We start from the raw sequence: 20,066 nt of genomic DNA, 5'->3' as shown, positions 1-20,066 counted from the left end.
TTTGCTGTCCATCAGTGCCAACACTGTGTGCCCTCGGAGAGGGGTGGGAAGATGAACATATGCTGACTACTTCACCACCAGGTCATAACAGGTGACCAAGTGTACACAAATGGATAAACATGCCAGGGATTTTTGTAAACATATTGATCTATGTAACATATAAATGAGATAGGAAATGTAAAAAAAGGAACGGTGAAGTTTCCCTGTAATTAGGATTTCATAATTTATCATCCTTGGTAAGTAATCACAAGCTGTGTTATATGTATTTCTTTTAAAAATATAAAAATTGGCCCTGTAAAACAAATAATCCAGTGAAGAAATGGGCAGAAGACATGAAGAGACACTTTCCAAAGAAGACATCCAGATGGCCAATAGGCACATGTAAAGATGCTCAATGTCACTCCTCATCAGGGAAATACAAATCAAAACCACACTCAGATACCACGTCACACCAGTCAGAGTGGCTAAAATGAACAAATCAGGAGACTATAGATGCTGGCGAGGATGTGGAGAAACGGGAACCCCCTTGCACTGCTGGTGGGAATGCAAACTGGTGCAGCCGCTCTGGAAAACAGTGTGGAGGTTCCTCAAAAAATTAAAAATAGATCTACCCTATGACCCAGCAATAGCACTGCTAGGAATTTACCCAAGGGATACAGGAGTGCTGATGCATAGGGGCACCAATACCCCAGTGTTTATAGCAGCACTTTCAACAACAGCCAAATTATGGAAAGAGCCTAAATGCCCATCAACTGACGAATGGATAAGGAAGATGTGGTTTATATATACAATGGAATACTACTTGGCAATGCGAAAGAATGAAATCTGGCCATTTGCAGCAACGTGGATGGAACTGGAGGGTATTATGCTAAGTGCAGTCAGTCTGCTGAGTGCAGATATTGTATGTTTTCACTCATGTGGATCCTGAGAAACTGAACAGAAGACCATGGGGGAAAGGAAGAGGGGAAAAATAGTTACAAACAGAGAGGGAGGGAGGCAAACCATAAGAGACTCTTAAATACAGAGAACAGGGTTGATGGGGGGTGGGGAAGAGGGGAAAGTGGGTGATGGGCATCGAGGTGGGCACCTTTTGGGATGAGCACTGGGTGTTGTATGTAAGCCAATTTGACAATAGACTGTATTTAAAAAATAAAAAAATAAAAAAATAAAACTGGACCAGGAAAAAAAAAAAAATATATATATATATATAAAAATTGGCAAGGTGCAAGAGTGACAACTACTTCCAAAGTTGATACTGATTCTACTTTTAAAGTATCAATATTTCAACAAACTAATACCAAAAAAACAATGTGAACTCAACCTGCATATTAGAAAAAACAGGAGATGGTTTCTGTGGTAATAAAAAAAAAAAAAAAAAAAAAGGATTTAGACATTGAGACCTGAAGTGAATGTGGAAAAATATACTTTTAACATAAAGTATTTGCTAATTACCTGTATGTTTTCGAAGATGCTCTTTAAAATGTCCAAAGTGGTCAAACTGTTTTTCACAGTATTGACATATGTGAATTTTTTTCCCAGTTCTTTGCTTCTTACTGACTCCACCTTCTTCGAGGTGGTAACAGTTGAGGTGCTGTTTCCATGCGCTCTCCCGAAGATACCTTTTATTGCATATTTCACACTTGAAACTCTCAGTGGAGTGTGATTTCATGTGTTCCTTAAAATGGTAAAACAATTTAAATGAACGGTTACATTTCTCACAATGGAACAAGTCCTTCACATGTGACAGCTGAAGTTCCACAATTTCAATACCTTCTACCTGTTTGCTTGTGGGGTCAGATGCACAACCATCTTCTTCCTTAATCTGCCCTTTCCTATCACCTTGACGGTACTTGCTGGTAATATCTGCCAACAGTGCCAGGGCGGAATCATCAGAAGAACCTGTGCTCTGAATGTACTTTATGGACTGCTTGGCAGAAGCCACTTCCTCCAACGTTTCGATGCCTTCATCTTCCACTTCGATTGTGCCTTCGGCAATCTCCACCTCAATCTCAACAGGTTCTGACTCTGCAGATGGCAATGACTCAGTGATAACATTTGAAGTTTCTGCAATCTTTCTTTTTTTTGCCTCGCTTTTTCCTGTGGTATTTTCCTCTAGTGGAGCTGAGTTTTCTTTGTTCCTGAAATACATAATGTATGGATTTAAAAATCTGTAAGGTCAATCAAATTCCTAGCAGGCTTTTGGGAAGAACTGGTAAGCTCAAAGTAAAATTTATATGGAAAGGCAAAACACCAGCTTGGATGACTTATACTACCTGATTTCAAGACTTACTGTAGAGCTGCAGTGAGTTAAGATGCGACACTGGTGAAAGGACAGACAAGACGTGAAGATTTGCGGGACAGAATGAAGTCCATCAATAGACCTACACTTATTCAGTTAACTGATTTTTGAAAAAAAGGCTCCAAGGTAATTTAATGGAGGAAAGAATGTTTTAACAGTGGTACTGGAACAACTGGTCTTTAAATGGAGAAAATAAATCTCAACCATCACTTTCAAATCATACCCCCCAAAATTAATTAAAATGGATCACAGACTTTAATGGAAGAACTAAAACAATTAAACTTCTAGAAAAAATAGGAGAAAATCTTTGTAACATTGGGTTACTAAAAGATTTCTTAGAGGCGCCTGGGTGGCTCAGTCGGTTGGGCATCCGACTCCGGCTCAGGTCATGATCTCGCAGTCCGTGAGTTCGAGCCCCGCCATCGGGCTCTGGGCTGACAGCTCAGAGCCTGGAGCCTGTTTCGGATTCTGTGTCTCCCTCTCTCTCTGACCCTCCCCTGCTCATGCTCTGTCTCTCTCTGTCTCAAAAATAAATAAATGTTTAAAAAAAAAAAAAACATTAAAAAAAAAAAAGATTTCTTAAATAGCACACAAAAACAGAAAGCTTAATAGCAAAAATTAACAAAAGAGATTTCATCAAAATTAAAAACTTCTGCCCTTTGAAATAGTTAACAAAAAGGCAAGCCACAAACCAAACAAATGGCAACCACAGACCAGAACATGGGCACACGTATATCTGCCAAAGGTCTTACATAGACAGTATAAAAAGAACTGCCACAATCCAATAAACACAAAGAAGATAACTATTAGGTGACAATTATCCATGAGTCTCATGTTTCTGCACATCTTCTGAACTGACAGCTTTTGTTCTGGACTCTCTTCAAAGATGTCTGCAGTAGAGCCAGCAATCTGGAAAGACAGAGTATGGCTCCCTCTAGAGCAGAGGGCAGCTGTGCTTACTGTCCATATAATAATATCCCCCTTTGGGCAACGTCAGTCAGGTTTGCTTGCAGCCCATTATCTAAGATTGGGCTTCCTAAGCTGGAGTTTCTTCGACTGTGATGTAATCCAACCACATGCAGAGCTTTCACCTGGGCCACTCTATGTCACCCCTGTGAGGGAGAAGGAAAAACTGGCACAAATACAAAACTCATGCTGCTTGCTGTGCAAAAAAGAAAATCTTTCTAACCTAAAAGTCTCATATCCTCTATCAGTATCTATGAAAACTGTGCAGGATAAACTGTTGGCTTGTAAATAGGGTAAAATCTCAGATCTGTCACAGTTCTTGCCAGGTTTTGGCAACAAGGACAAAATGCTGAAAAAGAGCAGGTTTACCAGAAGACAAAGAATCAGGCCTCACAGAGCAATTAATGGGATCTGAGGAAGTCCACTGGAGCTGGCAATAAACATGTTGACCAAACTGCATGATCAAGTGGGCAATGCGTCATCTTCCATTTAGTTGCTGACTGCTTTGAGTTAAACTGTGTCCCTCAAAAAGATATACTGAAGTCCGGACCCCTCATACCTGTGAATGTAACCTTATTTGGGAATCAGTCTTTGTAGATGTAATCAAGGATGAGGTCTACAACTCCGTCCTTGTAAGTAGAGGTTCATTTGGGCACACACACGAGAAAGCCATACAAAGAGACAGAAGACAGCAACGTGAATGAAGATGTGGGCAAAGACTGCAGTCATACTGCCACAAGCCAAGAACACCTGGGGCTCACAGAAGCTAGAACAGGCAAGGAAGGATCTTCCCCTACAGGCTTCTGAAGGAACATGGCCCTGCCAATACCATGGTTTAAAATTTCTAGCCTCCAGAACTGTGAGACAGTAAATTTCTGTTATACCCAGTTTGTGGTACTTTGTTAGGGCAGCCTCAGAAAACTAAAACATCTGTTAATGAGGAAAAACTAGGAGGGTGGTTGCAGGATGAATACTAGAGAGTAAGTTCAAGGACAGCTGCTCGAATGGTTCCTGGTTGTTGCAAACTCTCCCAGTGTTGGGAGAGGACCTCTCTGCCAACCTGGTGGTCTGTCATAAGTGCAATCCATCAAAACAACTAAGATCCACAGGTGGGAACAGGGGTGGAGACAGAAGGTTCCACCCCTTTACAGACAAGTTATCTAAACCAAGGGTGACAAGAGGGAAATTTGCAACTGCTACTAACAAAAACAAGTTGAGTCATTAGAACTTTGGCTGGTCCACATGAGAGATGAAGGGCAACACGATGCTTGCCAAGGAAGAATGGCAACACCTGGGCAGGGCTCACTCTCCTGCAGTGTCACATCTACCTTAGATTCATTTGGAGAGGACACTAAAAGGTCTCGGGTTTTTTCCTGCAGCGTGTCCTGGCTGCCATAAAGGTGCCATGGTGCTCTTGGGGAGATTTCTCGGAGACAAACTCCCGTGATGAAGCACTGTCTAGTAAGTCTTCTTGCCAACTGGATTTTACAATGCTCATGAAGATGAGTCACTGGGGAATAAGAATCCAAAATAATATAAATTCCTGTGGTCAAGCCTCCTGAAAATCCCAACTTTTATGTTAAACCAGGTAAAAACATAAGAGATGTTTTATAACAACAGGGCAGCCAATGTCTAGGATTAAGGTATACTTTTTTTTTTAAGAAACAGAGTGCGAGCTGGGGAGGGAAAGAATCCTAAGCAGGCTCCATGCTCAGCACAGAGCCTGATGTGAGGCTTGGCCCCATGACCTGAGCTGAAATCAAGAGTCCAACACTCAACCGACTGAGCCAGCCAGGCACCCTGAACGTACACACTTTAAAGCTCACTGGCATGGAGTTACTTTCTTCCTCCATATCTCTTTCTCTTCTACCTCCCCTCGCCTGATGCCTTGACTTCACCAGCTTGGAGGAAGATAATGAGGGGTGGAGCCAAGGTCTCCCTGTTTCCAAGGGTATAGTGAAGACCCCCATATATCTATCCAAGTATGCTGAGGGAAACTCAGGAATGGAAGAGACTCAAACTTTCATGGCTCCATTAGATTCAGGTGTCCAACTAACCATCCTATCACAGGGAAAGGAGGCACTTACATTCAAGGTTTAGGGGTTTAGGCAAAGTTCACAACAGGAAAGGGAGGCTGTCTTAACCCTGTGGGTAGAGCCGATTCTACATACTGGTGTTGCCTTGACATCTGAATGTATAGCAGGAATTGGTATGGTATTTACATTGCTCTATTCTGTAAGTACCAGAGATAGACTGTCCCAAACGGAAAAGAGCCACAGGTAGAGAGGAGCTATTGGAAGAAGCTCCCCTGACAGATGCCACCAACAGCTGGTCAAGGTTTAGCACAAGCGTCTCTATCTCGTGATGCCTAAAGTTTACACTATACGGATGTCCTGTTGACTTATAAGCTGTAAGTCTGTCTCAAAGGCCCTGATTTCAGTGTTAGCACACCTCCATCAGTAGGTGTTGCTGATAAACCCCCAACAAAATTCAGAGGCCTATTCACCGAGTGAAGTTTCTTGGGACTAAGTGAGTAGATTCACAACACCCAATCCCTCCAGCAGTTAAAGAAAAACTGTTCCTTCACCTCCTTCCTCTCCCTACTAAAAATGATGATCAGCATCTTATTGTACTTTTTTGGGTTGCTGGAGACAGCATGTACCTCACTCGGGCATCCTACTTCTTTGTATCAGCTCATCTGCAAATCAGCATCTTTTAAAGTGGGGCTCTAATCAAAAGGCTGCACTGGAAGTTGTCCATCAAGCTGTGGTACATTCTCTACTTCGGAGGTCCTATAACTCTTAATGACCCCTCTGAACTACAAGTCTGACACTGATGCTTTTGCAGAGTAGAGCTTCTGACCAAGGGAGGCAGGCTCCACCCACAAGGTAGACCTTGTAGTTTTGTACTGGTCAATTCCCTGACACATCTGCACGGCACACTCCCTTTGAAAAGAAAGGATTAGTGTGCTGTTGGGCTCTTGTTGAAACTGATGCCTGATTCAGTGAGGCTTTGAGGCTCTCTAGCCTGATACTGCCATTTGGGAGCACGTCAACTAGGACTTTAACGAATAGCAAGGTAAAACAAGCCCACTAAGTCTCATTTCTCAAAATAAGTCTCATTTCTCAAAGTAAGATACTCAAGAAAGCAATTGACCTCTTCGCTCTACATGGGGAAAAAAAAAAAAAAAAGGTTGCTTGCTCCCTCACTCTGATGCCCAAAGAAAGCCACTAGATCAATGGGGTTTTTGATTCACAAATGGTTTGGCTAAACTCACGACTGATGGTATTCCCTGGGCTGCTGCAAATGCTCAGCTTTAGCACCGACTACACAAAACCAAAAGTGGATGTGGTTGCTGTGCTCAGAGGGCAGAACTCAAAAGCTTTCTTCATAGCTCTAGACAACATTCTCCACAATGAACCATGTTATACTGTATTGACTCCTGGGCTGCTGCCAGTGGCCTAGCTGTTTGGAAGAGACAGAAATCGTGGCAGATTAAAGACCTCTATCTTCAGGACCACAACTGTGGAAACAAATAGCAGCTGCTGATCAAAACTATCTGGATCACTGATTCATGCCCATGGGAAGGGCCCGTTCTCTACCAACCAGATACCAACCAGAAGGAAGAGGCTGATCAAGGCTGCACTGCCTAGACTTCCATCACGGACTCCTAGGATCCAATATTATTCTGAACATGGTGACATATCCACCATCACAGATTAAGCATAAAGTAGCCTATGTTTCTAATGTGGAAGTTGCCACTGGATGCCAGACTTGTGACACCCACCGAAAGCTGGCCTGTTTGTCTCACCGTGAAGGAGGCCACTGGACCTCTGACCCCATTTTAGAGCCATCAGTACTGCCTCACCAGTGTTGACACTTTTTAAGGTCACAATGCTGCGGTTCCAGACTGATCTGTTGGTTCTGGCCACACCACTGTGGCCCCTGAGACTAATCTGTGTCTTGTTTAGCTTTCTAGATCATTTGCCGTCTGATAATTTTGTGCCAAAACCTACTCAATAATTGGCTAACAGTCAAGGTATTGAGGAACCCTTTAAGCTCCCCACCATCCACAGACACTTGTAATACAGACAGCATTGCAAAGCCTCCTCAAACACTGACTCAGGAAGATTTCTAACTCTACTTCCCTCCCATCCTTTGTCCAAAAATCTGAGTAAGGCACTTTGTGATGACCAGACTCAGCTGTCCCCAGAAAGGGATTATCTCTTCTCATCTGCTTCCTGGGTAATGATCAAGACAAAAATGGGTGGAAAGTTATAGAAGCCTAATTGGACATTTGAATTCTGCCCTGACCATTCTTAGACACAATCCTTACCTTTCCCACCACAATGGCAACACTGGCACAGCCTGGTTGGTATCTCTTCCAGGTGACAGCCCAGTCAAAAGTGGGCTTAGGAGATTCAAACTTAATTCTAGTTCAGCCATCTGGAGTCTCTTTTTGAACTGACATCATCTTACATCCTAAAATAATGACCACTTGGCTGAATATACTGGTTGCCAAGTACACTTAAGACTGCCCCTGTGAGCCAAAGTGGAAGACACAATGGGTCTAGACGGTTTATGAAAATGACCTTGTGTCCCTGACCTTTCTGGATGAAAGGTCTGGGTAAGAGGAATGGATGACTGGAAAAGAATGAGGTTATAGCTACCAGAATGTAACACAATGATTCTGTGGAGGTGAAGAGAGAGCAACAATTCTGGCACCTGAGGAGACTTGTCCTTCTCTTATCCTTCCAAACTGCCCCCACAGCCTTCCTTGGGTAGGAAAATGCTCTGATGCAGTTCTCCCCATCTGTTGCAAGCCAACGTTTAAACTGACTGCTAGATCTGCCCTCCCCTGCCAGATGACTCGGACCATGATTTGACGATCATCTCCCTTAACTTTACCAAGAAGTCTTCTGCAAACAGCAGAGGATGGCCAAGTTCCTGCATGTTCCATGCAAAAACAAGTATTTGCCCCACTACCATTCCCAAAGCTGAGGCTCAGTTTGTGAGATGGATAATTAATTACCACTCAGGTAATTAATTCAGGTGTTGACCACCTTTAGACCCTTCTAAAAACCTTTAGACCAGATTCAATCAGGGAAAGGGTAAAGCCACATTTGAGGCCTGTGCCCCTGACTGATGAAGGTCCTACTGGGCACAAACAACTATAAACACCACTTTCTTTCCAACCTACCTATAATCCCTTAGGACCATACTTCTCATGTGCAAGCCAGGTACTAACTTCTTTCCCTCTCTAAAGTATGATGACCTGCACTTCAGGAGTGGGTAGAAGAGATCATCATCCTGTTTAAACAAAACACCACCAGTAGATCAGTTTAGTTCTCAGATGACTGCAGAGATCTCCCCAAAACGAGGCAACTTTTGGTTATTTGGGGGAGCTTCCTGGAGGAATAACTGACTTGTTATTTATGTGTGCTCCATGCATAGTTTTCCCAACAATGCGAATCATCTAAATAAAAAGGTGGCACAAAATCTGTGCCTGACGTAAGCCTATGTAATCAAGGACACCACTTGGGCCCTGGAAGGCATTCATGTCAGCTTCAAATCACTGGCCAGGGTTATTATGGATACACTTGCCCTAGACCTCCTCCCTGTGGGCCAATGAGGGACTGTGCAAGTGCTAAAAGATCTTGCTATACTTGGATTAATGCTTAGGGCTAAGTGAAAAAGGTCACTTTCCACTTAGGGCTAAAGAATAAAGCTACCTGGCTTTCTAGGAATTTGTTCAGCTGGCTGAGTCTAGGACCTTAAGAAAATGGGTGGATGGGTAAGCTCAGTGGTGCAGGGTGGCCACATCCTGCTGCTTCAAGTTCTGTTTATAGTTGCCTTCATTAAATCCAGTGTGAAAAAATTCAATGGATTAGGACCCAGTCCCTATTGGTCAGATTAATCAGAGTGGCCACAGAGTAGTGTACTCATGGAACAATTTACCAGAAGCTAAAATAATATAGAAACAAGGATATTGTTGGAAGATAGTTATGGATCCCTCATGTTTCTGCATGTCTTGTAAACAGACACTGATAGCCTTTTGTTCTGGATCTTTTCAATGCTGCCTGTATATATAGCAAATAGCCTTAGAAGAGAGAACTGGTCTTCCCCCAAGTGGGGGACAGGTGCATCTATAGCTCATTATAAAAGATTTGGGTTTCCTACAGCTCAGTGTTCCTCAAATGTGATGCAAACCACTGTGAGTACAGCACACACCTAGGCCACCCTGTCTCACCCCCATGGGACTTGCATGTGGGCTAAGGAGGATAAGAAAAATTGATGTGAATGTGAGAGTTCATGCTGCTCCTTATGCTGTGAGAGAAATGAAGTCCTTTTTTCTCTGACTCAGGAGTCTCCTGTCTTCTGCCAGCATTCAAAAAACAGTGGCAGGACAATTTATTAGTTTGCAAACAGGATAAAATCCCAGACCCTTCACAGTTCTTGATAATAAACCCAATTTAAAAATGGGCAAAAGATCTGAACAGACACCTTGCCAAAGAAGATAAGCACATGGCAAAAAAGCACATGAAGTAATGTTCATCATTAGTCATAAGGGAAATGCCAACTAAAACCACTACACACCTACATCAGCACAGCTAAAATGAAAAGGCCTGATCATATCAAGTATCAGCAGGGCTGTGGAGCAACAGGAACTCTCACACACTTCAATTTGGAATACAAAATGGCACAGCAATTTGGAAAGCAGTTTAGCGGTTTCTTAAAAAAAATTAAAAACATCTATCATACAACCCAGCTATTCCACTCCTAGGTATTTACTGAGAAATGAAAGCATAGCCACTTTATTTGTAAAAGGTGGAACCCTAAATGTCCATCAACAGGTGGTATAGCCATACTAGGGAACACTACAACAATAAAAGGTAATGAAATAGTAATACCCACGACAACACTGACAAATCTCTAAAACATAATGCTAAGTGAAAAAAGTCAACCAGAAACTACACTGTAGGAATCCATTTATATGACATCCCAGATAAAACTACAGTGATAAAAATCAAAGCAGTGGATAACTGGGGCGCCTGGGTGGCGCAGTCGGTTAAGCGTCCGACTTCAGCCAGGTCACGATCTCGCGGTCCGTGAGTTCGAGCCCCGCGTCAGGCTCTGGGCTGATGGCTCGGAGCCTGGAGCCTGTTTCCGATTCTGTGTCTCCCTCTCTCTCTGACCCTTCCCCGTACATGCTCTGTCTCTCTCTGTCCCAAAATAAATAAAAAATGTTGAAAAAAAAAAAAAAAAAAAAAATTTAAAAAAAAAAAAAAAAAAAAAAAAAAAGCAGTGGATAACTGAAGCTGGGGATTAGGGCTGACTAGAGAGTCATGAGAAACTCAGAATGATGGGAACGTTCCTATGTCTTGATTATGGTGGTGATTACACCACTGTATACAAACGCCAAAATTCAAACTCTATCCTAACTGGGTGAACTGTTTGACATGTAAATTATACTTCAATAGGCTGGCGAGGGAAAATCTATAAGGCAACTGCTGCTCCCTAACAAGTATCAGGAAGCTTCTCATACATAGCTTTAAATACACAATAATGCAATTCTAGCAAAGCAAAATAAGTCCCTAATATTTTTCCTCAGTGTCATTCAGAAAGTTGACACCGTATGCCAAAAATACTTGCATAATGCGAAAGTGAGAAGAGCACTTATTTCACCTTCTGTATCTACAAAACAATTATACAATAATCTTCTCAGTATAGAATTGCCTTAACCAGTCAATTTAACTACAACTAAATTAATTTTTATTCCTTAATTGCATTATCATTAACAGCCAACATGTAATGCTGCTTGCTGTCTTCTTGTCTTTAAAGAACTCTTCAGAGGACGCTGCATGCCTAACTGCTTCAAGAAACAATTCAGTATGTTATTGTATTTACATTGAAAAGCATTCACTGATGGTTGTAATTACTATAAAGATCCCACTCTTATAATAATAAATCTTCCCAAAGTTTCTAAATAGGCCTGGGAAAAGAGCCATGCCCAGTTGTTCTCACCTTCATCTCACAGTGACTATACACAATGAACTCAAGTCCTAACTCTCCCGAATCCAACCTAGGCTGTCAGAATGTGTTCCACTGTTCTGCTGCCAAGGACTTTCCCCACAGCTGGATACTAACTTACTAGTACGAGCAGCAAGGAGAACTACACAGATAGAACACTTTTTCAGTAGATTCTCAGCCAGGATTTAACCACATCTGATGTTGCCCTATCCGTATTATATTCCCTTTCTACTTTCATTCTGAAAAGGTATGACATCAGGTACTATCTTCAACATACCTCTATTTTGCTACCCAGGTCTCAGCTCTCTCTGCAGGAGTGTTGACCTGGTTTTAACTGGTACGCACCCACCCATCCATTCACAAATGTGCACACACATACTATGTGCCAGGCACTAGGCATTAGAGAATACATACATACCAAGCTCGTGGTTTAATCTTGAATTCTGTCATCAAACTAATTACAAGTTCATTAGGAGAAATGGTACTTATGGATAATTATAATTCAATTATTTCTTAGAATTATTCTAATTTGCATCTTTTGACTAAACCATACCAGTGAGTTGGACTAAATTATTTTGCCCCACGTGCAAATGGATTTTACCAAACTGCACTTTAGTGTTACACCAATGACATCACAAGAAACACAGCCGGGAGATATTAATAACAATGCCAGTTCACATTCGGAGTACTTTATACCAGACACCATGCTGAGCACTTTACGTGCATTAATTCATTTAATGCCCATAAATAATCCTGTGTAGAAAGTACCACTATTACCCCCTTTGACAGATGAGGAAACTGAGGTGCTGACAAGTTGAGTAACTTCATTACATGGTAGAGAGCTAAGCTATTACCCAGGCAGCCTGACTCCAGAACTCTTGCTCTCAGTCACTGTATTTATTTTTATTTTGTTAACATATGTATTATCTTTATTTTAAAAAGAGACTGTGTGTACACATGTGCATGAGCAGGGGTGGGGCAGAGAACATCCTAAGCAGATTCCATGCTCAGCACGGAGTCCCAAGAGGGGTTTGATCTCACAAATGCGAGATCACAACCTGACCAGTATCAAGAGTCGGATGCATAACCGCCTAAGCCACTCAGGCACCCTGGTCACTATGTTATATTGCCACTGTTTGTTATGCAAGATGTTGAGTCTTTGTTATGTCATTTAATGTTTTAATACTTTCCCTGAGAAATTTTGTGTCTTAATGCCAGGAATGGCTCCGAAGCAACTGATTTGTTCTCATAGCCATGAATAATGTAGCTTAAGGTTTTTCTTTCCTTTTTCTTTCCATTAGGTGCTTCAGAATTCAGAGCTAGATTTAGCCCACCTAGCAAGTGTATAGACTTGAATGCCATGCATATTGGCTACTGTATTTCTAACTTCACTGATTATCACCTCATGTGGCCTATTTATCTTCATCCATTTCCTCACTATTTTTAAACAGGACTATGTTAATCTTTGTAAGCCAAATTCTTTTTAGAATAAAGCTTGGTACAATTAACAACTCAAACCCAACAAAACAACTCCTTAAAAGCTGCCTAGTCTTCCCGATTTTATTAGATACAAAAGATGCTACTTTAATTACCCTTAGCAGTTTTTACAGAAGGACAAGAAATCAAGTGTGAGAGAAAGAGCAATCAGTATCCAGAATTTTATAGATCCTTAAATATTCTTAATTTCAAAATGTCAATCCTTTATGGCATAACACATACAATAAATTCTTGACTAATAGGATGTACATGACTGAACAGAACTATCTGTGCATCACTAAGAAAATAAGTAATTACCTGACTTCAAGGGCTTTGATAGCTTCTAGCATTTGTAGAAACTCTGCTGCTTTCCATACATCATTGGCTTCTTCTTCTCCTTGTATCATTAATTTTGCTGTGTATGTGAACTCAATTAAATGACGGAAGGCCATTTTACTAACACCTGTAAAAAAAAGATGTGCATTAGCATGTTTGCCCATTGATTCAAAACTTCTAACATTTAGTAAAGAAAAAAAAAAAGCTCAGTGTTCAAAACCTGATTAGTATCTGAATTTCAGAAAATTAATTCCTGATGGAATTCTCATTAACAGTACAGTAATACTATAGCCAAAGTTCCTACCAAACTACTTTAAGATCTTTCCCAAAGGTTTCCTAATACTCTTATGAATAGTAAATAGTAAAATCTATCACTTAAATACATGAATTGGCTAACTATTACATGTCAGACATGCTATGTTTCTTGCCAGGGATCACTACATCAACTCAGCTCCAAATTTTCAAGGGCCTTCCACAGCTCAGCAAAAAAGTTCCAAACCAGTCTGCCTTTATTTCAAGGTACTTCACATTATTTTCCTATTTACCACTATTTTCCCTTCCAAATTTTAAACTGTATCAATCCCATACTATATACTGATCTTTAAACAAACCCTTCACTTCTAAAAGTTTCCTTGCCTTAACACTCACCTTCCTTAATGAATGCTCAGTTTGTATCTGTATAAGTCCTATTGCCCTTGAAGGCCCAATTCTAATGCCACACCCTTAATGAAACTTTCTAATACTTCCCCCAGGCTGAACTCTGTACCTGTTCTGGTAATTAAAACCCATGGGCATCTCTGGACTCTAAGTTACACGAGGGAAATGATTTTTGTCTCTGTACACTCACCTCCCAGTATCTAAAACAATGCTCCCTAAAATGCAGACACACAAAGTAGGAGTGAATAAGGGCTAAAGTCACTTCCAAAATTAAATTTCCATGATTCCAACTTTTCTTTACAAGTTTTATGGTTAGATTTTGGCCCAAAAGGATACTCTATTTCTTTGTTCTCTTCAATGCTATATATTATTGTTTCAGTCTGCTAATGCAAGACAACAAAAATCTATTGAAAGAAACAAATAGAAAACCACTTTTATTTAAGGATTTTAAGTAATCTCTACACTCAAAGTGGGGGGTTGAACCTATAACCCCAAGATCAAAAGTCACATGCTCAACCGACTGAGCCAACCAGGCCCTCCAAGAGAAAGCTACTTTCAACACTGAATTTTTACACTAAGAAATGCCCAAGTCTAAACTGCACACAATTTGCATAACTGCAAATACAAAAATACTTTTATTTTCTTCCTATGCACTTTATATACCTGAATAAGCAATCTAAAAATGACTGGATTCTTTTCAGGTTGCTTTTATTTGGATCTCCCCTAAATCTCTGTTTTCCTGTTGTCTTTTCACCATGGTATTCATTATTATATGAGAGTAGCCTGAGGTACAGATAACTAAACTTAAGGAGTTTTGATCAAATGTTTAAAAGTATAACAAAACACCTTTGTTGGGGTGCCTGGGTAGCTCAGTCATTTAAGTGTCTGACTCTTGATCTCAGCTCAGGATACGATCTCACCGTTCATGAGTTTGAGCCTCACGCTGGGCTATGTGCTGACAGGTCAGAGCCTGGAACCTGCTTTGGATTCTGTGTCTCCCACTCTCTCTGTCCCTCCCCTTCTCAAAAATAAACATTAAAAAAACTTTTTTAAATGTGTATTTTTCTCGAAATGGAATGACACATATAATACTACAAATACCAGGCATGACTCTAACCACGTCACAAGTATTAACTCCATCCTCATATCAATCCTATGGAGAACTTACTATAATAATCCCATTTCACAGACAGGAAAACTGAGGCACACAGAAGTTAATAACTGTGACTTTGGCAAGTTACTGAAAAGATTAAACTAGAATCAAACACAGATGGCTCGACTCTTAAGCCCAACATAAGATTTTTTTTTAAATAATGTTTATTTATTTTTGGGAGAGAGAGCAGAGGCAGAGAGAGAGGGAGACAAAGAATCTGAAGCAGGCTTCAGGCTCTGAGCTGTCAGCACAGAGTCCAACGCAGGGCTCAAACTCACAAACCGTGACATCATGACCTGAGCTGAAGTCAGATGCTTAACCAACTGAGCCACCCAGGCGCCCCCAACATAAGATTTTTAAATAAGATGATGGCAGGAAACACTCCTGCTTGGAAGAGTTTGAATATCCACAGCTTAATTCACTACAGGCCCACAATCTCTTATTCACAATTCCAAAGTCCCCCAGATCTCTTAACACCAGAAGTTTTCCCATTAATTTGGCAGCAATATTTGATCTGAATGGACATTAGGCTATTTATAGTCTTTATCCCACTTAGAGTAAATATTAATATGCTACTCTGCTGAAGTATTATTTCGTTATAGAATGTCACCCCCTAGACCCCACTGGGAGTATAATGTACTACACAGACTGCATTATCTTTAGAAAATTTGTAATTTCAAGAAACATCTGGCCTCCAAGGATTTGAATAAGGAATTACAGACTTAGTTCCCAATTTTGGTTAATTAGAATCACTGCAGACTTAAAGCATGGGTCTCCGATCCTTAGAATCAAAACCAGGATAGGAAACTTTTTTTTTTTTTTTTATAAGCACCTTAGGTGCTTAAGTCGCCAGTCCAGCACTAGTCCTAGGAATAAACTACTGACCTAATTAGCTAACATGGACCAAACGGCTAACATGTGCCCAGGGAAGTGATGTGGTGACAGATGATGCACAGCTGCGAAAACACTTGGTTCTCTATCAGGACTACTTTGATAACTTCCAAATCTCAGTCGACTTCACTAATCCCTTGCTCCTTTCGTAAGAGAAGTGGGCAAGAGAATATAGTCTTTCTGAGTTATCTAAGGAAACTGTTAATATGAACACCTTAGCCTGAATCTTCTTTTTTTCCCTTAGGAAGAAGCAAAACAGGGCAGCATTCTAGACATATAGAGGTCATTATTCATATTTTACGGAGGGAGGTTAAAATTATAACTAAGATGGAGAAAGCACACTCCACCCTATCTTGTCCACAGATTACAATTAAAAATCCTGGGCAGAATACATAAAGCAAATACATAAGGACTCTGAAACATAAATAGAAACAAGCAGGCTGAGGACAGAAATCAAAACTCAAAAGAGCAGCAGTGAGTTTCCTGGTTTTTATTTTTCCTCTCACATATCCCAGCTTACACTTGAAGACAGCCCAAATCCTGTAACTGTGTAGCAGGTACAGAAGAAAACTCTGGCTAGAGAATCAGGAAAGGGAACAGAGAGTACATGTGTGTTGGGGGGGGGGGGGGGGGGGAGATACTTGGATTTATTCCTCTCAGCCCTGCCTCAAGGCAAGTCCCAGTTCTGATGCTGCACACCTGTGGCTGGTGGCCGCCAAGCAGACACTAATTCTTAGAAAAGGTTCTTCTTTCTGACAGAAAACTAGCAATGATCTCCAAGAACATGGAGAGAATTTTTTTCCCCCCCCTCTCATTACTTTGTCTAGAAAATGGATCCCACTATGGGAAGTCTATGTCAGCACAGGGAAGCTAAAAATCCCAGTTTTCCAGCCAGAGGATCAGGAAAAGTTGCCCCGAGGAGCTAAAGTACTGAAGTCAGAAGAGGGAGCTAGAGAAAGGTCCTTGTGAATGCAGCCTAGCACTAGCCACTGAGCTACACATGTGGAACTGACCTGAGGCAACACAGTAAAGGGTCTAAGACCTGCACTATGTATGATGTGGACCCAGGCTGGCACACCTGGCACCCGAGCAGCACAACGAAGGTTTTGAAAAATAAACTGGCATTGCATCCACAGCCCACATAAGCCCAGACTGAACCTAAACCAGGCTGACTGCCTGCTAAAAACAAAACCAAATCAAAACAACAACAGCAGCATTCTCCAGAGGATTTTAACAGCACAGAATGTCATAACATTAAAACGTCCGTGACATAGTGAAAACTTACTTGACATATCTCACAGATAAGAAAAAGAAAAGCCAACATGTCCAAGGTTATATAACGACAAAACAGTGAAGCCAGGACTACAAGGCAGGTTGTCTAATGACATGTCCAGGGCTTTCTTTATAGCCAAGTGACCTAGACAGATTGACCTAGACAGATTGTACAGTGATCCTGAAGTTAAGGGCTTAAGAAAACATTGAGCCAAGGGGTGCATGGGTGGGTCAGTCAGTTGAGTGTCCAACTTCGACTCAGGTCATGATCTCGCAGTTTGTGAGTTCAAGCCCCACTTTGGGTTCTGTGCTGACAGCTCAGAGCCTGGAGCCTGCTTCGTATTCTGTGTCTCCTCTCTCTGCCCCTCCCATGCTCATGCTCTGTCTCTGTCTCTCAATAATAAATAAATGTTAAAAAAAAAAGAAATAAAAAAAAAGAAAGAAAGAAAACACTAAGCCAAGGGGTTCCTGGGTGGCTCAGTTAAGCGTCCAACTCTTGATTTCAGCTTGGGTCATGATCTTGTGGCCCATGAGTTTGAGCCCCACTTCAGGCTCCTCACGGACAGTGTGGAGCCTGCTTGAGATTCTCTCTCTCCTTTTCTCTCTGCCCTTCCCCTGCTCACATGCGCGTGTGCATGTGCTCTCTCTCAAAGATGAAAACATTAAAAACAATTTTTTAATAATAAAAAAAAACACCAAAAGAAAAACAAAAACACACTGAGCCAAACTGATTCTTTAAACCTGAACCTGGCAAATAACAAAAACAGAAAATGTTCTTACACTTTCTCATTTGTCATGTTAAGTACTGAAGGCTTGTATGTGCTATCCTATAATGAAGGCAGCAGGTCAGAGGTACTAAGAAGTACAAGAGAATCTCAAGGTGATTAGTCTCCAGAAGAAAAGACCCTACTTCTCCAGGTATATTCCTTGTTCCAAAAGCAATGCATATTCTAGACTGGGCCACTTATTTGCTTAAAAAGCAGAAGTCAGCTCCTCTTTGAAATCTTTATCTCACCAAGGTAGACTAAACCACTCGTCCTCCCTCCTCGGCGACACCATTCCACAATAAAAGTCTCTGCAACACTCTTTGCTCTCTTTTCTGCATCTGTTGCTCATCTGTGATTAAATCTGCAAATTCTTTAAAGTCTGTCTCATTCATCAATTTTTCACTTCCTGGGTCCAGTACAGTACATAACACATAACAAGTATTAATTCTGACAAACAGTCCCAATTTATTAAACTTTGACAATGTACCAAACACTATGCTCAGCGCTCTGCACATGTTATTTCAAGTAATTGTGACAAGCCTATAAAGAAATGAGGAATTTTCAGATGAAAATTTTATTCCTCTCAGCCCTGCCTCAAGGCAAGCTGTCTATGCAACTAAGGTAAAGTAACCTGCCTGGCGTCACAAAGTACCTCAGGTAAATAAATGGATGAAATCTTGCCCTGTAACAGAAACTAATACCGTATAGGCAGCTAGATTCTCACTTTAGTAAGCTTCGTGGATTTCCATTATGCCTGTGGCTGTCCATCACAGAAAATGAAAAGATTATCTATGGATGTATCAGCCAGAATGCTAAACTGGAATGTAAAGCCACCCCCCCAAAAGGAATATGCTTAAGTTTTCACATTTTCTTTACTCCCCAGGGCACCAAATTTTCCCAAGGGAACAGTGTTTCTAGGCAACTCGTTCATAACAAATACACACACACACACACACACACACACACACACACACACACAGTGAAGAAGATACAAAACCAAAGCTCAAGAACACTGGAAAAGCTAAAGTTCTGTATTTATGTAGACAAATATTTCCTACAGTTTTGGATGGTGGGGAGGGGTAAGTAATGTCATATCAAAAGACAAAAGCATGGTAATTAATACACAAAGTGAATCCCTTCCTAGCTGGGCAACACTGAGCAAGTAACCATTTGGAGCCTGTTCCCTGATGTATAAATTGGAAATAATACCACTTACTTCAAAGGATTGCTTTAAACCTCAGAAAATGCACCTAAACTAAATAGCACTATAGCTAGCACTTGGGAAGCTATTATCACAAAAGTCAAACAAGTGCAAAAATCACTTTCTACTTTAAGGTTGTATCTACTGAACGATTCCTTCCATCCCAGACTCTATATCCACTACAACTTCTGAATGCTGCTTCGGTTCATCTTTCCTAGCCTTTTCCATATTGTGGCAGCACACTTCATCTTGCGCATGTCATAAGTACCTCTGCTAATAAAGCAGCTCTACTGTAACCTGTGGCATTCCCACCAGTCTGAAACATAAGCCCACTGAACAAAAATGAGAATTCACTTCTAATACATGTTTTCAAAAGAGTGAGCACTGGTCTCAGAAGTTGAAAAAGACTCTTTTATGAGATCAACATCTACCATCTAAAGTAAGGGTTTTCCCTGGCGGATCATTTTACCATGCACTTTACGGAAAGCAAGAATTCTCAAGTGTCAAAAGAACAATTTATCCAGTCAAGTAACAGGAACCACTGATACCTATTTCCTACAGTACCTTGCTAAAGTAACACTTCTTCATTAATTATTATAATATTTGCTAAATATTGTATTTATAACAAGCATTTACCAGGGCACCTGGGTAGCTCAGTTGGTTAAGCGTCTTCAGGTCATGACCTCATGGGTTCGTGAGATCCAGTCCCAAGCCCTGTGTCCCGTGTACCCTGTCCCCTGTGTCGGGCTTGCATTGCCAGCAAGGAGGCTGCCAGGGATTCTCTCCCTCCCCTTTCTCTGCCTCTCCCTCCCCCATTTGCATGTGTGCACACGCATGGGCCCTCTCTCCAAATAAGTAAATTAATTAAAAAACAAACAAACAAACAAAAACAAGCATTTACCTTCAATCTCCACCAAAGGTTCCTGAGTAAACTCCTGAAAGAATTTGTAGAAGAACTTACTGCAAGCAGCCAAAACAGCTTTGTGGGCCTTAAAATGGTGTCCTAGATTAAAAAAA

At 41.1% G+C, this 20,066-nt stretch overlaps 1 protein-coding gene across 11 annotated transcripts in view; it reads right to left on the bottom strand.

Annotated features, from left to right (window-relative positions):
• ZNF131 (zinc finger protein 131) overlaps positions 1–20,066 on the bottom strand; it is a 30,625-nt gene that overhangs the window by 8,231 nt on the left and 2,328 nt on the right. For 9 of the 11 annotated variants that reach the window (XM_060634544.3, XM_060634549.3, XM_060634550.3 and 6 more), the window contains exons 3-5: positions 19,951–20,052; positions 13,091–13,235; positions 1,453–2,138 (exon numbers count right to left, since the gene is read on the bottom strand). In XM_060634544.3, the coding sequence (XP_060490527.3) occupies positions 1,453–2,138; positions 13,091–13,235; positions 19,951–20,052 (933 nt within the window). Of the gene's footprint in view, positions 1–1,452; positions 2,139–13,090; positions 13,236–19,950; positions 20,053–20,066 lie in introns of those variants that run through there. The other 2 variants (XM_060634553.3, XM_060634555.3) reach the window with 2 other exon arrangements.

The sequence above is a fragment of the Panthera onca genome, chromosome A1, assembly GCF_046562875.1.
Source record: "Panthera onca isolate mPanOnc1 chromosome A1, mPanOnc1 haplotype 2, whole genome shotgun sequence".
Classification (NCBI taxonomy): domain Eukaryota; kingdom Metazoa; phylum Chordata; class Mammalia; order Carnivora; family Felidae; genus Panthera; species Panthera onca.
This window is presented reverse-complemented; position numbering and strand designations above follow the sequence as displayed.